Below are 15,693 nucleotides of genomic sequence, written 5' to 3'. Positions count from 1 at the left end.
TGGAGTTTGGTGTGGCTGCCCTTGGTGACCTACAGAACTGGACATGAGTCCAGCAGGTTTAGTTAGCAATAACTGGAATTGTAGAGGTTCAATTAGTGTAAGGATAATTGGACATGAAACTAGACACATAATGGCACAACTTTGGTGAAGAAACCATGCCCAGAAAACCAAACCAAGTTAACCAAAAGTTTGCCCTAATCTGAGTGACCTACATTCTGCCTGGGCAAAATGACTAAATGAACAGTATTTAGGCATTTAGCCATAACTCAGTGTAGAAAGGTCCAATTGACCTGAAATTTTATCAGCAACAAGCTGAGATATATGTCTACAACTTTCATGAAGAAACCTAACCCAAATTATGACCAGAACATATTCAAAAAGTGAGTTGCAGTCACTGTTCCTAACACTATAGATTTGATCAGTCCAGAAATTCTGGAAAAAAATTTCAATCGGGCCGATTGTGGTTTTTGGGCCATAAATTGAGCTACAAAACTCCAAATGAAGTGATTCAAAAAAAAAATTCAACTAGACAAAATAAGAAACAACTTTCATGTTGATCATTTTACCAAATTTCCACTGCAAAAATGACTAATGAAACAGTAAAAACAAAGCATGAAAACTGAAAATTCTGCCCAATTAACATTAAGCTTAGAAATGGTATTGGCAACCAATACCAACAAATTTTGAATGAAAAATGTGGTATGTTGGGAGTATTAAAATCAATGTACCTATTGTCTATGCAAAAGTTAACATTTTAGTTGACTAATGAAATGAATAGTAACATTCAAACTTGAAATTCAAAAATTGTGAAACTTAAAAGTGTAAAATGCCCTAGTATACCTAGCAAGATTGGTTTGGATAGGTTGGCATGCCAATAGGGTTCTGTTAGCAGAACTGCATATGGCGTCATGCCATTCTGTGTTTCATGGCTTTCTATGCCGTTCTGTGACATAATAGCCTTTGGCTATGTTATTTAAGTTGTTACACTCGGGTTTTATCCCCAATAATTATTACAGCTTATTAGCTGTTCTGTTGCACACTGGGAGACACAATGTGACCGATGGTGTGACGGTCCAAGGTACTTAGTACCCAGTGCCATTTTACCCGTTTATCTAGGCTAATCGACTAGTATGGGTTACTTGGGCAATAATAATAAACCTTACCAAATTTTAATCGAATAATACTGCAAATAATATCAGAAATTAAGTCTACCCAAAAATGTAAACATACATTTTGCATACTTATTTTTATTTTATTTTATTTTATTTTATATTGTCACCACTAAGCAGAATTGCTTAGCGCGTCGCTTTTGCCATGCGCAGGTACTGGAGACCTAACTGGGGAGCCCAGCAGACATCAGACAGGGTGAGCCTTCAGGGCTGCATCCGAGGTCCAGAGTCACCTCACATCTGCAGTGCATATTGTAGGACATTAGGACCTTGGGGTAGCACTTTGTATTTTGCATTTTGTATTAGTTTGGATTGTAACTATAAACTCTTGTAATAATGTAATAATGTAAATATATGAAATTTCATGTTATTGAAATTTTTTGTATAATGTATGTTGATAAATAAAATGTTGAGAAATATTTATGAATATGCTTCAAGTGATGAAGTGAACAAAAAAATTTCTGAAAATAGTATTGTGATTTGAGATTTAGTTGAAATGTGTGTGTATAATGGAGTTTGAATTTGGAAATTATATTGAAAGTGTTTTTAAACAGGTCCAGAAGAACTGTTTTTTCAATTTACAATCGGCACTCTGCTGGATTTTCTATAAAAATTTAGGAAAAATCCAGATTTATCAAAAATTGTAAATAAATGAATTAAAAATGGATAAATTGTAATTGAAACATGAATTGATGCTCCGACACACTGAGTGGCATATCTTGCTCGGCTACACTGTAGACGGATAAGTGGTGTCACAAACAATTTAGTACTCGAGGCTTGTTTTATGAATAATTTAGTCCTTACATTTTTAAAATGTGGATCTCATTAAATTAAAAATTTTTAATTTTAATTTTAATTATTAAAATATATAAATTAATTACTTTAAGGTTCTTAAAAATTTTTGTTTATTACGAAATCATCCATATATTTTTATAAAATTCTATTTGTCATTATTATTTTAATAACATATATATATATTATAAAATTTTCATATATTATATTATTATGTGTAAAAAAATAAAAAGGAAAAATAAAATATGAATTTGGATATAAATTATTAATAAAATAAAATATTAGAGACTAAATTATATTCAGATTGAAAATAAAATTAATGACTTTTTGATATTTTTCCTAAAATTAACATTAATTAACTTAACTGAAATTTGAATGCATGAGTAACTTGTAAGCTCATTAAAATTTGAGGAAGTAATTGCTTGGTTTTAAAATTATATAGACTAAGTTGTAGGCTTAACCAAACCTCACTAATTTATAGTTTACCCAAACTATATATTATCAAATATGATGAAATACACATTGACAATACATAGAAAATAAAATTTAAACTAATGAGAATATTTTCCCTTTTATATGCTATTTTATAAAATATTATATGATTATAAAAAATTGATAAATCTACTTATTTTATAAAATTAATTAATTTATAAATATAAACAAAATCCTGTCCATAGGATGGGAACTAACTTCATATATATATATATATATATATATATATATATATATATATACTTGCAATTGTTTAAAAAGGTCTGGCAGGGCCTAGGCCCCATTTTGGATGAGAAATTCTGAACCTGGGCCAGTCTTCTTTCGGCTATTCAAAACTATAACCTTAATTGGTTGTGCTCACTTCAGAAAATGGCCCTTTTTGGTGTATGTGTACTAATTCAAGTTGAACGTATTGGGATTTTCCTTGAATGCAGAGTTTAGCTTTGTCATGGTTCCTGGTTTGAACAAACCAAGAGACGAATATATATTTTTGAAAATTGAATTTTTAAGTTAATTACAGTATTAATAATTGAATTATATATAAATATATTTAACTTAAGAAGTTCAAAATTGTTAAAAAAAATAATAATAATAAAGAGAGGAGACCAATTGTACAATCAACTATGGTTTGGTCCACCCCTGAACTGTATACAGGTTTTTTTTCTTTACAATTTGCATATAGGAGTCTAGGGTTTTGAATGTAGTCTAGGGTTTTGTATGGATCATATTTTTCCTTGTCTGTCATGTAAAACTCCTATCCAAGCTTTGTTACTAGCTAGGTAAGCAGAATTTGGTTTTGATTAGGGCATCATTTGCTCGCTCCTATACATATATGAGCTCTAGGTTTTTATTTTCAATATTTATCTGTACTTGAACTAGGTGTTCCTTAATATTTCCTGGAGCCCTTTTTTCGATAAAGACCACGTATTTCTCCCCATGGTCTGCCCAACCTCAAATTAGTCAAATAAGCTACTACCATGAAGATGATACATCTTGTCTCTTTTGTTTCACATGAAATAGAGGAGGTACCTTGCCTCCTTAGCCTCTTATTCCACACCCTTTGCTAGTAATCATGCATCCCTGGTTCCCACTTATCTAGGGAGATTGCTATCACATCTACTTCATAATCAAAACTTATATATTGCCATCGATGAGGTAATAATAAATTTTGAGTTTGATTTCAATCAGACCTAATTATACTAAAAAAAAAAGCAACACTTCGTCTGGTCATATTCCTGAAGGTGGATTTTGCCAAGCCCATGAGCAGCACGCTACTTAATTAAGGAAGGGAAGCTTTATAATGATTATTGGGATGGATTTGTTATTGCGTGTAGTTTATGGATACAATTTATGACCATATCTATAGGAATTTTCCTTACATGATTACGTATTTTGGGCTAGCAATATCAATGTCTAGCCTTGATGGCCTGTTATTTTCAGAATCCATTCATTGGCTATCGTATTTACTTTCTCAATTTGACTGGGTCAAGCTCTTTTGTGTGGAAGATCAAGAGCCAATCAGAACTGGAAATAATTGCTTCTAATTTCAGGAAAAAAAAAAAAAAAACTGGTTCATTGTTTTGTTATGATTACTAGAAAGTACACGTCCATGCATATGTCATCTTTAGATTCGAATTGTCTTTATTAATTTGTTTCGTTTTCTCATAAAAATCTTACTTGTGATCAATATACATGTAGAATATTAATCGTAACTAATTGTGATTTTTCTTTTCTCTTTAAGAAAATAGTGGAAGAGATCTTTGAAGATGCAGAAGCTTGTAGAATTAACGTATAAGCAATTAAGCATGGCTCAAAGGGTTAATTCTACAAGCTTCTGCATCTTAAAATGGACCAGCCTCCTTTGTCATTGTTCATGAATTATATAGAGATGTTGGTAATTTGAAGATAACAAAAACTTGATGATGATGATGATGATGATGATTAATGCAAATGTACCAGTCTCCTCCTAATGTGTCCTTGTTCATGAATTATATAGAGATGTTGGTTTCTAAGACGTAAAGTTGATCACAATTGGCATGCATCTGCAAGCATACCTGAGGTGGTAACACTAAAAAAATTCAAGGGTCAAGGGCCTTGTATAATCATCATACACTAGAGATTATAAATCCAAAGAAAATAATCATTATCCTCTAGAATATTTCTCTCGCAAGTGTACATAGATAATATGCCAAGGAGTAGAAATTTGGACTTACTGCACTTTCAATGACTTGTATCTATCACAAGCATTCTAAGCAATACATAGATGAGGTTTCGTATTATGGTTGAGCCTTGAGATCCCAATCTTTGTCCTTGTCTTAGTAGTTTGTTTTAAGACCAATAAAGTATTCTTTTTCGACTCTCTCTCTCTAGTGGTCAACCATTTCTGCAGGGAATTTGACCTGTGGAATAATAAATAATTGCAAACCCCACTAAAAAAAGAAATGAATGTCGTTGATGGTTGTGAGTATTTATTAAGAATATCTATACATTCCTTCAAGTCCATAGAATTAATATATGCCATGCATTCTCATTGGTTGAGTGCTCCATTCCCTTGTTAGTATATTGGTTGTTCAATTAAGAATGAGTTAGTTGAAGACCAGCTAAGCCATCATATATATATATATATATATATATATATATATATATATATATATATATATATATGGTCAAACCCACAAAAGATAAAGGGGAAATGGAAAATGGGTCAAACACTAAAAGAAACATAAGAAAACAAAAATGTCAAACACCACTAAGGCAAAGGAGAGAGTTTGCCATGTTTTATGATCACTTAAAAGCAAAGACACCTTGCAATGAAGCATGAATATTAAACACAGTTCTTTAACCCTTTTTAGCCCTATCATCCACGTGTTTTGGATAAAAGGCATTACAACTCTACTATACTTTGTCTCTATTTACTTACCTTTCCAAAAAACAAATGAAATTAATCTCTCTCGAACCCGTGTCCTAGTAATGGCAAAAGGCGTGCGTAATCTTCTATCATCAATTCACCTTTTGTTTTATCTTAATTAGTAAAAGGAAAGATCATTATACATCTCTAGATTTTCGCTAGAGTGAAAACAACCCAACAAATTAAATATGGTTTTATAAAAAGACAAATGTTCATTAACTTTGTCAAGCAAAATAAATAAACAGTGCCACAAACTTCACCACATATAGCTCTATCCTGCCGTGCAAATGACAATAGTCGTTTTCCTCTGATGTGGTAACCCGTGCCCCACTAGGTTACTTATATAAGTAGGGTGTTGGTGTGTGTTGTTGAATTCCACATTAAATGTGTGTTAAAAAGACTTAAGCTTTGTATTTAAGATTTTTCAAACTTATGAAGTGTCTTTTTAAGGGCAAAATTGTAAGCTCAAGAGGTGAAAATAACAATAATTTCTCACTCTTATTAGGTTTGAGCGTAATATTTGTTATAAGAGCTGTTTTTAAAGACACTACATTATCTCTGTTTATCTTACATCAGTTTGAGATAAGGAAAGGGTTTAAATATAAACATTATGGCAATCCTTATATTTTGGACTAACTTTTGATGTTGAGTTAGTTCTAATCGATTTTTTTTCGATGGTATCAGAGCCAACTCTTATTTGGACATTGAGTCATTTGTAAATGTTCATCTTTATAAATTTCATGCTCCAAATGTTTATATTTGTGTGTGAGAGGAGTATGTCATCCCAAATCGCCTTAAAATAAACCAAAGTTTTTAATTATAAGGACTTGACCGGTCATTCTCTTTTAAACTAATTTTTTGAGTTGAATTAAGCGTATCCTATTTTATCCACAATATATACAGAACGTGTCAGTCTCTTAGTGCATGTGCCATTGACAACAACAAAAATTCAAATGGTCCAAACATTTGCACTATGAAACAACATGCATATATCTATCCCTATAGGGGACCCTTATAGAATTTAGAAAGAAATAAAGCCATTACGGCACTGACTTTGTCCTTGTGTCACCATACTAATTCCCACCTTTGAATGCTACACGTTGATCATTCCACTTCCTATTTGAGCTAAGCTCGGGTTCTCCATTTTATTTATTTATTTATTGTTGTTAATGAGTGCAAAAGCTCGAAAACTATATTAAATAACTAGAAACATATAATAAACAATATTAGTATCGTGTAAAATTCAACATAGAAGATCACGCAAAATATTTTAATAAAAATAAATATTTAAAAGAAGAATATCAACACGATTAATAAATTAATTCATACAAATATATTTCATGGGAAAAACTTGCATTGACGTGATCTGAATTTAAAAAATAAATACATGGATCTTACTTATTTTATAGGTAGATTATCTATATTATGTCTTAAATCTACAACAAATCAAGTTTTAGCACGAAATGATATTATTAATAATATTCAACCATTCCGTTTGAATATTCAACCTCTATCAATGGCCATATATCACAAAGAATTAATGGAGATCAAATCATGTTAATTAATTAAGAAGAATGCATGAAACGATAAAAGAGAGAGAGAAAAAAAAAATGTAACCCATGGATGAGTAAATTGGTAGTATATATGAATAGAATTTTCTTTTTTCTGTTGTTTTTTGATAATTGAAGTCTCCAATTATAAAGAATCATATCTAAGCATATATATATGTCCACACTGCATGCATGTGTGTTCAATGGGGTACACGATAATGCATAAAAGTTTCCAAGGGAGGCAATGGCTGCGGGATTCATGGATCGCACAATGCACTAAGTGGACAAAAATTGTAGGCCGTGGAAGAAAAAAAAATTGGAGACTCTTAGGAACACTATTGTGCAGGCAGGCTTCACTTAATACGTTTTATGGTGTCCCTCTTCTTCTAGTCTAAGAAAGGATCCATTGTTGCAAGCTAAAAAATTTGTTATTTGCTTTATAAACCTGCAGAAAGGGTGACTTTAGGCAATAGAAGGAATCAAAATAAGAGATGGGTTTTGTAGGAAACTTCTCCTTTTTGGCCAAGAGGAGAAGTTCCTTCAACACTTGTTATGGTAAAACATGTGTGGCCACAGCTAGAGTCTTCCTTTTCACTCGCTATGAAGATGCATGATAAAGGGCACAATTGCTCTCTATAAGGATATAGGTTGGTTTTTGACAAGCCATTTATATAGGGTAAAAGGACAAACCCCCATTGCCAGTTTTATAGGAACTTGTTTAGAGGTTTTACATGTCATTTTGCTCAAGAAGTCCATGTTAATCAAAGCTAAAGCTATTCTTTGATTTTTATTTTTATTATAGGGCTTCTTTTAGTATAATTCTTTGAAAAAGTATAGATATGTGTGTGTGAAGACTCAAATTCTAAAATTCCCATAACTCTCACTTTCTACCTTAAAGTTAGAGAATATAGGGTTTATTATTCATATTTAATATTCTCCACCAATGGGAATGGGGCGGTTTGACTATGGAGACCTAAGTTTTCTTGTATGAAATGGAAAATGGGTTCTTATGGGACATTAAATGATGCTATTGGGTAGACTGCTAAGTTGAGAAAGAAGGGTTGTGTTGGGGGACACACGTCACATTTTCATCAACCATTTACCGAATATAAGATTGAAAAATGGTATACGTTACACATGGCCTATGCTTATTCGATCCAAAGTTTTAACATTGATGTGCTGGACATTGATGGATTTTGTGCTGGACATTGATGGATTTGATTGATTGACATAACCTATATTAGAAGGTTCCAATATTCATAAAGTGTTGATGGCCATTATTCTATGATAAGATTAACCATAAGACACAAGATTTTGATCCTTTTTGGTTTTTCTTTGATGATGGAAATTTAATGTAAATGAAATGATTGGAGCTCTTGGATTGATTTGATAAATTATGTTGGATTCCAAATGAAAAATGTGTGTAATAGTAAGATTTAATAGTAGATATTTATATTTCTAATGGAATAATAAAAATTTAAAATTTCCATTAAATGATATACAAATTTTTTACAAAATTATTATTGAATTAATAATTTAATAATTAAATATTTATTTCATAAAAAAAAAATTATAGCTAGGCACAACCAATATTTCAACCAATATCTAAACGCATATAATTGAAGCACCATACAAGCAATGCATTCAAAAGAGAAAGATGTATATCAAGTGTAAATTTGAAAAAAAAAATGCATGGTGTGGAGAATGCAAACATATTCACATTAATAAATTCATGTTGAATTATGAATTAGAGAGAGAATTGAATAACCTAATAAAAAGTGAGGACTACCAACATATAATAATAATAATAATAATAATAATAATAATAATAATAATAATAATGATGAGAAATTCTTGCATAGAGATTATTTGGGAAGAAGGGTTTTTAAAAGAAAGTGAGGTTTTTGAATGTTTCAAAACCTCCAAAAATCTCACTTTTTCAACCCATTAAATTGATATATTTGAGCGGCTTTCACACTTTACCTTCAATTACTTTACTTTACCTTATTTTAATTTACTTTAAAAAAACATTCCCTCCACTTCATCTAAACACACTATTAAACTCAAATTCATCGTAATATGATTGAATTCACATGTAAAATAAATAAAAATTACATATTTATATTTTAAATTTATAATACAGTCGGTAATTTTTTTTATTATAACACTGCTTTTTAGTTAATAAATAAACAAAAACTCCTCTTTCAATTTGAGATAGGAGAGGTAGGGCTCAATATTCAATGATATGAGAATATTTATTGTAAGGGAAATTTTTGTCTAAATCACTCAATTGATTATGAATTCAAGATATAATATATAAGTTGAGATTCACATAAAAAATAAGTGAAACTTATTTATATTTTGAATTTCTAATGAATTTAATTTAGGTAAACTTTTTCTTCTTGTAAAATCAAATTAGAGTATATAATGAAAAAGAAAAAAAAAAAAGTAGGGTCAAGAACCTTTACAGTAAATGGGACTCGGAGGGGCTCCTTATTTATCCAAACTGCGTTCCATCACTACCAGTGTGTACCAACACTCACCAAAACAAAAGCATCTCATTTTATTATGCAAACCCCAAGTTGTTCTATTATCATCCTAATGTCCATCACCCTTGCTGTGGTAAGGAATTAATCATCGAAAGGTTTTTATTGGAGTTTTCATTTTCTTCTTCTTCATTATTGATGTGGACCTTATTTCTATGTTGCATGGCAATGTATAAAACAGACCTATGTGTTCAAGTAGGGTTCGCATTATTATTCATTGTGGTCAACAATTGCACACACATATACACATATATATTATCAATTTAATTTTAATGACTAATAAAAAGGAAATTCTTGTTTAAATTAAGTCCATCATAAACTCAAAACACAACTATGTAAAACCTACTTATCATCATACATCTTGTATCTTGGATTCATGGTGAATCGAGTCTAAACAATAAAGATTATATTGTTTAATAATAAATGGCAAGATTTAAATATAATTAAGATTTTTCTTAGACCTGATCCACCATGAACTCGAGACATAAAATATATAGTAAGACTTACCTATTAAATATATGAATTTCATATATATATATGTATTGAATCTATCATAAACTGAGTTTATATAAGAATTTCTTATATAATCAGAGTGCAATCTCTCCTCTCTCCTAATATTAGCAAAAGAAAATTAATCCAATGACAATCACTTATCTAAACAGGCAGTTAGGATGGATTAAAATAAGTAATCATGTTTCACCCCATATTCACGGTTTGAAATCTGTTTGAAATTGAAGGAGTAGAAATGGTTGATGCCACACCACACTACAATGACAGATCCTTGCCACAATTACAGATATGGAGTCATACAAGGATAGATAGATATATTGACAGAGAGATGGATAAATATATATAATAATGATAATAATAAATTGACAAAGAAGAAGATAAGGAAAAATAAGATAGAGAAGTGGCATGTACCACTGCCTTCACACAAATAATATAAGAAAAAATTAAAAAGATTACATGTGTAACCAAAAGAAAAATATATAGATGGTCTAACGTGTACCACTAAAAAAACAGCAATGAGATGGGCCACCCACATGTTATCCCCTCCTTTTTTTATGCTTTTGTGTATGTGTGTGCATACCGTACATTCATTTATATATATATAAATGAGGATAAGACTCAATATATATATACAGAGGATTCTAAGGCAGATTATTTGACTTTAGTACGTGAAAGGATAAAAGTAAAATATCGAGAAATGAATTATTGTCTATTATAGTAAATAGAGATCAAAGAAAGTTATTATAAAGTTGTAATAGTAAATATTTTAATTATGTTTAGAGGAAAATAAAGGATAACTTAATATATTTATTATGAGTAGCATGTGTGATATCTTTTAGGCATAATGAAGTTAATAGATAATTACTGAAATTTCAAGTTTATTGATATAAATTGTTAAGCCATGGGATAATTCTAGTAAGCTTGTTTAAAAGTGGAGCTGTTGTAATATTTAGAAAGTCACGTACAAAATAAAGGTGAATCAAGCCCAATGTTGTGGAGAGTTGAATTTAATGTGAAACTCTTAATACAAAATTAAATAAGTTGACGATGCATAGATTTTGAAAAAAAGAAGCTTGTTACTCATTTGGAGAGTTTAAGTTTGAGTATAGAGATTTGATAAAAGTAATTGCTATCATTTCTATCAAAAGTAATTGCTTATGATAAAAGCACATCATATTTTCTTAAAGCATTGTAGAGACTTGCATCTTATGTGCTGTGAGCGGGCATAGAAGCTTCACAATGTGCCTTTTTCGCACTTCATCTAGCAAAGCAGTCAATTCTCAAAACACCATGTTCATGCATAATAATGAAATCCAAGATTGATGACTGGCCTCACACACACACACACATATATATATATAAGTTTATAAATATACGTATAGACATGGTGTGAGTTTTGTAGAAGAGCAAATGGAGAGCCTGAGGTGGTGGGGTGTGGGGGTGGTGGGGAAGTGGGTAATGCAGAGGCATTGCTAGTATTTTTGTCATCTGAGAAGTAGACAGAAGCAAATAATAGATGGATTTTGTTTCTTCAGTTTGAAGCAGGGGCCCCCCTTCACCCTCCATCCAAGCCCCTTCATTAGATACTTCTCTACTGCCCATTATCATTATCCTTTACTGTTCCTTTGTCCACTACTGTAGATATTTCTCTTTTTGTGTGTTTCTTTTCTTTGGGTTTTACCTCTACTTAGTTCATTAATTATGATTTATTAATTATAGTGGAGTCAGTTTTAATTTGTCCATTATAAATTGTTTAGTTCTTGTACAAAATTAAAAAAAAAAAAATAATGAATTAAAAAAATACAAAATGTTATTATATATTATCAATGAGTTATTATTTGTAAAATTAAAATTTATTATGTGAATATATTTTTCTAATTTTTTTTTAGAATTAGGAATAGATAGTTGAAAATGTAATTCAAAGAAAATGACAACATTACTTAGAGATCAAAATGATAAAACAATAATGTATATAAATTAGCTTACGATAATTAGAATCATCTAAAATCTTTTTTTTTTTCTTAAGTAAAATAAGTTTGATTTGTTTATATTTTATTTTTTCAGTAATTTAAAATTAATGAATTTTTTTTATGGAAAATTTGCAAAAAAAATTACCATATAAATATATTTTATAAGAATTTTTTATAAAATTAGGAATTAATATAGTAAAATAAACCAATATTTTTTTACACATGAATTATAAGGTGAAAAAGATCAGATGAAAAAAAAATCTTAAAATAATTTATGTCAGGGAAAAAGTAGTTTATATAAATATTTGTTAATTACCTTATTAGTGTAGTTATATTCAAATAGGATTATATATAGAAATAAATTAATTTTGCAATGTGAATTATAATAGGATTGAAATTAAATTTGTTTTTAATAATTTTGTTAAGCATGGAAAGGTTATAACACAATAGGAATTATACAAAATATATGAGGAATTTTTTTATATATAAATTTATTACCTTATTAGTATAATATAGGATTCTCTACCATGATAAGATTGAAATTATATATATATGATGGTGGGAGTGAATCAAGAATTTAATTAACAAAAAAAAACATATCAATTTTAGTTAAAAGGTTATTGAAAGGTTAAAGTATGGCCAATATCCAATGAACCCATTAAATATATTGCTTTGGTAAACAAAATAAAAGGCAAAAATGAGAAGATGGAAAAGGCAGTTAAAAAGAAAATGAATAAGCAAAAACAATCAGAATAAGAATAACCCCTTTTACATGTGAATGATGTTGAAAGGAAGGTCTAAAGTACAGCCCTTATTGTTGAACCAAATGCATATTCTAAGAAATAATAAAAAAATAAATAAAATGAAGAAGAATCAACTACTGTTATTTACTATATAAAGGGAAGGAAATGCTCAAAAGAAAATATCACCTATAGTACTTTATTCCACACAACCATTTTTAGAAAAAAAAAAAAAGAGATGTTTATATTATTAGTTAGAGCCTGTAGGCCATTGTTATTGAAACACAAGTTAAGAGGAGAATAGTATGCCTTTGGAAGTGTATTAAGATAATAGAAAGATAGGTTTATGCTAATTTTCCATTTTCGGTAGTCAATGTTGTTGCCCAACAGAGAAGGGAACAACAAGAAAGGTAGGCTTTAAAAACAACCAATAGCTTAACCTTTTTTTTTTTTTTGTTTTCATCTCATATTTTTTTGCCTCTCTTTCCTCTCAATGCCAATATGGAGAACTCTAAAATAATGTAAACTATGTCTACTCTTTTTCTACAATGTTATTAGTACAACAAGGAGAAGTAGGGAATTTAAAAGAAGGAAAGAAAGAAAAGGAATAGGCTGATCTACAGTACAAGTAGAATAGGAACTCTAATAAATAAAATTTCACATCAGCTCCTCAAGAGTGGGGCAAAAATGGTGGGGAAGTGGACTCTAATCAATGCACAGTTGTTGTTGTAGATATCAGAGGATCTGTTTCAAGTGAAGTTGACTTCACAAGCTCATCATTAATGCACAATACCTCTTCAAGATTAGCCTTTTTGTTGTTAGTAATATATTCTGGTTTTGATGATGATGTTGGTAACATTGAAGTGTTATTAGTTGCAGAAGTTTTTGTGAGCTCTCTTGCTCGCTCTGCTTGAACTATCCAGTCTGTTCTGCATAACACATATAGCATGAGGATCGCACAGGAGGCTTGAGCTGCAAGCAACCCAAGCCAGAGCCCTGCAAATCCCATTTTTGCTACAAACCCCATCAAGATTGCCACTGGCATACCAACCAAGTAAAATGAACCCAAATTGATATTAGCACCGATGGTAGGCCTAGCACTTCCTCTTAGAACTCCACAACCAGTTGTTTGTGGGCAATTTCCCAGCTCGCACAGTCCGGCAATTGGCAATGCTACTGCAGTAAGCTCCAGAATCTCTGCATCGCTGGTGAAAAATCTTCCCCATTGATGCCTCATTACTATTGTGAATAGCATCGCCAGCAGGCCTAAAGCAAGTGCACATACCAGAGAAACAATCATGGAAATGCGGGCTTTCGCCGGCCGGTTAGCCCCTAACTCGTTCCCAACCCTGGCTGAGACTCCAAGGCTTAGAGATGATGGGAAGACGTAGACTAAAGAGGTTGTCTGGATAAGGATTCCCATTGAAGCTATGGTGGCTTTTGGGTTAACAAGAAGACCACATAGCATTATCATAAATTCATACCACCACCATTCAAGGCAAACAGAAACACAAGTTGGCACTGCAAGAGAAAGCAAAGATGACCATCCTCTGAGGCAATCCATGCTTGGAGAAACCCATGAATCTTTATGTACACCAGAGAAGTAGACAAAGGAAAAGAGAAGGAGAAAGACATTGAGATTAGTCCAAACCATGGCTATGGCCACTCCTGCAATACCCAATTTGAAATGGACAACAAGTAGAAAATTTAGAGGGACGTGGAGGAGAACAGCGATGGCTGAACAGTAAGTTAATGGTAATGTGATGCTTTGGGTCCTAAGATAGATGCGAAGTGGGTGGAGAAGAGAAAGGAAGAAGAGGTCAGGGATGGAAAAAAGAATGAAAGTATGAGCCATTGAAGATATTTCTTGGTCTTGGCCACACCATAAAAGTATTCTCTTCATGTTCAGCCACATGAAAGAGATGGGAATAGAGGTGGAGAGCAGGAGAAGAACAGTTCTTTGAAGGGTCAAGCCAAGAAGCTTCCATTGTTTCGCACCATAAGCTTGTCCACAAATGGGCTCCATTCCCATAGCCAATCCAGAGATAACAGAGTATCCAGTGATGTTGGCAAAGCCGATGGAGAGGGAGCCACCAGCAAGCTCAAGTTCCCCAAGATAACCAAGGAAAAGCATGGAGATCATGGCTCTTGAATAAAGAATAATACCTGTAATTGCTGTCGGACCAGAAATCTTCCCTATGGCTTTGATTTCTTGTAAGACCTGAATGCAAACAAAACAAGAAGATGAAAAAGAAATGAGTGTCTGTTATGAGAGGATTATGTGGCTATTAGCGAGTGTTTGCTTATGTGTCGATGTAAATAGTTGATGGGTTTTTCGCCCTTTTTACCTCAGAAGGAGTTGGCCATCCATGTAGTTCCTCTTCATCATCAGAAAAAGGATCCATAGGTTTGATGGATCTAAAAGAAGGAACTTTTAAAAACAAATGCTAATGGGGCCGGAAGATATAACCCTCTTAGTGCAAGCTTTGTGCGGCTAGTTTGTTTTAGGGAGTTCAGAATATGAATACTTGGAGGGAGAGGGGAAGAGGGATGTGGCTATATATACTTGAAGGGACTGGGTCCTACTGCTGGGTTCCAAGAAACGTGTCAAGATTTTGTAGAGAATGCTGTGAAAACGTGCCTATTACTAATGAAAATGCCTGAGAGGTTGATAGAAGTGGAGGAAGGAGGGGGTCCTCCTCCCTTCGGCTTCCTCTCTTTAGCGTCTCTCTCTCTCTCTTAAAATGAGGTTGATCACTTCATATTAAATTCTTCTTGCTTTTATGTTTAGCGAAGAGGAGAAGCAGCTCTAGGTCTTATCTTTGACATGGGTGATTGACAGATATTTTAGGCTTTCTACCGCCACAGCTTGTTGGTCCACGAAACAAGTTTTTTTTTTTTTCGGTCTAGATAATGGAGGAACTTTTGGCAGTCTGCTAATCTACCATTAACTTTGATTAATCGAACTTTTAAATCATGTGGATAATTTTTTTTTTTTTTTGTTTTTTTAGTCTAA

At 31.8% G+C, this 15,693-nt stretch overlaps 1 protein-coding gene across 1 annotated transcript; it reads right to left on the bottom strand.

Moving 5' to 3' along the window:
* Nucleotides 1-13,194: 13,194 nt before the first annotated feature.
* LOC110659301 (protein DETOXIFICATION 48) lies at nt 13,195-15,561 on the bottom strand. The gene is made up of 2 exons (XM_021817187.2): nt 15,026-15,561; nt 13,195-14,898 (listed from the first exon to the last, which is right to left on the bottom strand). The coding sequence occupies exons 1-2, from the start codon at nt 15,080-15,082 to the stop codon at nt 13,387-13,389; spliced, it is 1,569 nt and encodes a 522-aa protein (XP_021672879.1). The 5' UTR covers nt 15,083-15,561; the 3' UTR covers nt 13,195-13,386.
* Between the last annotated feature and the right edge of the window lie 132 nt (nt 15,562-15,693).

The sequence above is a fragment of the Hevea brasiliensis genome, chromosome 2 (genome assembly GCF_030052815.1).
Source record: "Hevea brasiliensis isolate MT/VB/25A 57/8 chromosome 2, ASM3005281v1, whole genome shotgun sequence".
Taxonomy (NCBI): Eukaryota; Viridiplantae; Streptophyta; class Magnoliopsida; order Malpighiales; family Euphorbiaceae; genus Hevea; species Hevea brasiliensis.
This window is presented reverse-complemented; position numbering and strand designations above follow the sequence as displayed.

Excerpts from the sequence above, each read along its gene's own strand:
- LOC110659301 (XM_021817187.2), bottom strand. The coding sequence starts at position 15,082 with ATGGATCCTTTTTCTGATGATGAAGAGGAACTACATGGATGGCCAACT. Across the intron at positions 14,899-15,025 it reads GATGGCCAACTCCTTCTGAG|GTCTTACAAGAAATCAAAGC; the intron begins GTAAAAAGGGCG and ends GTTTGCATTCAG.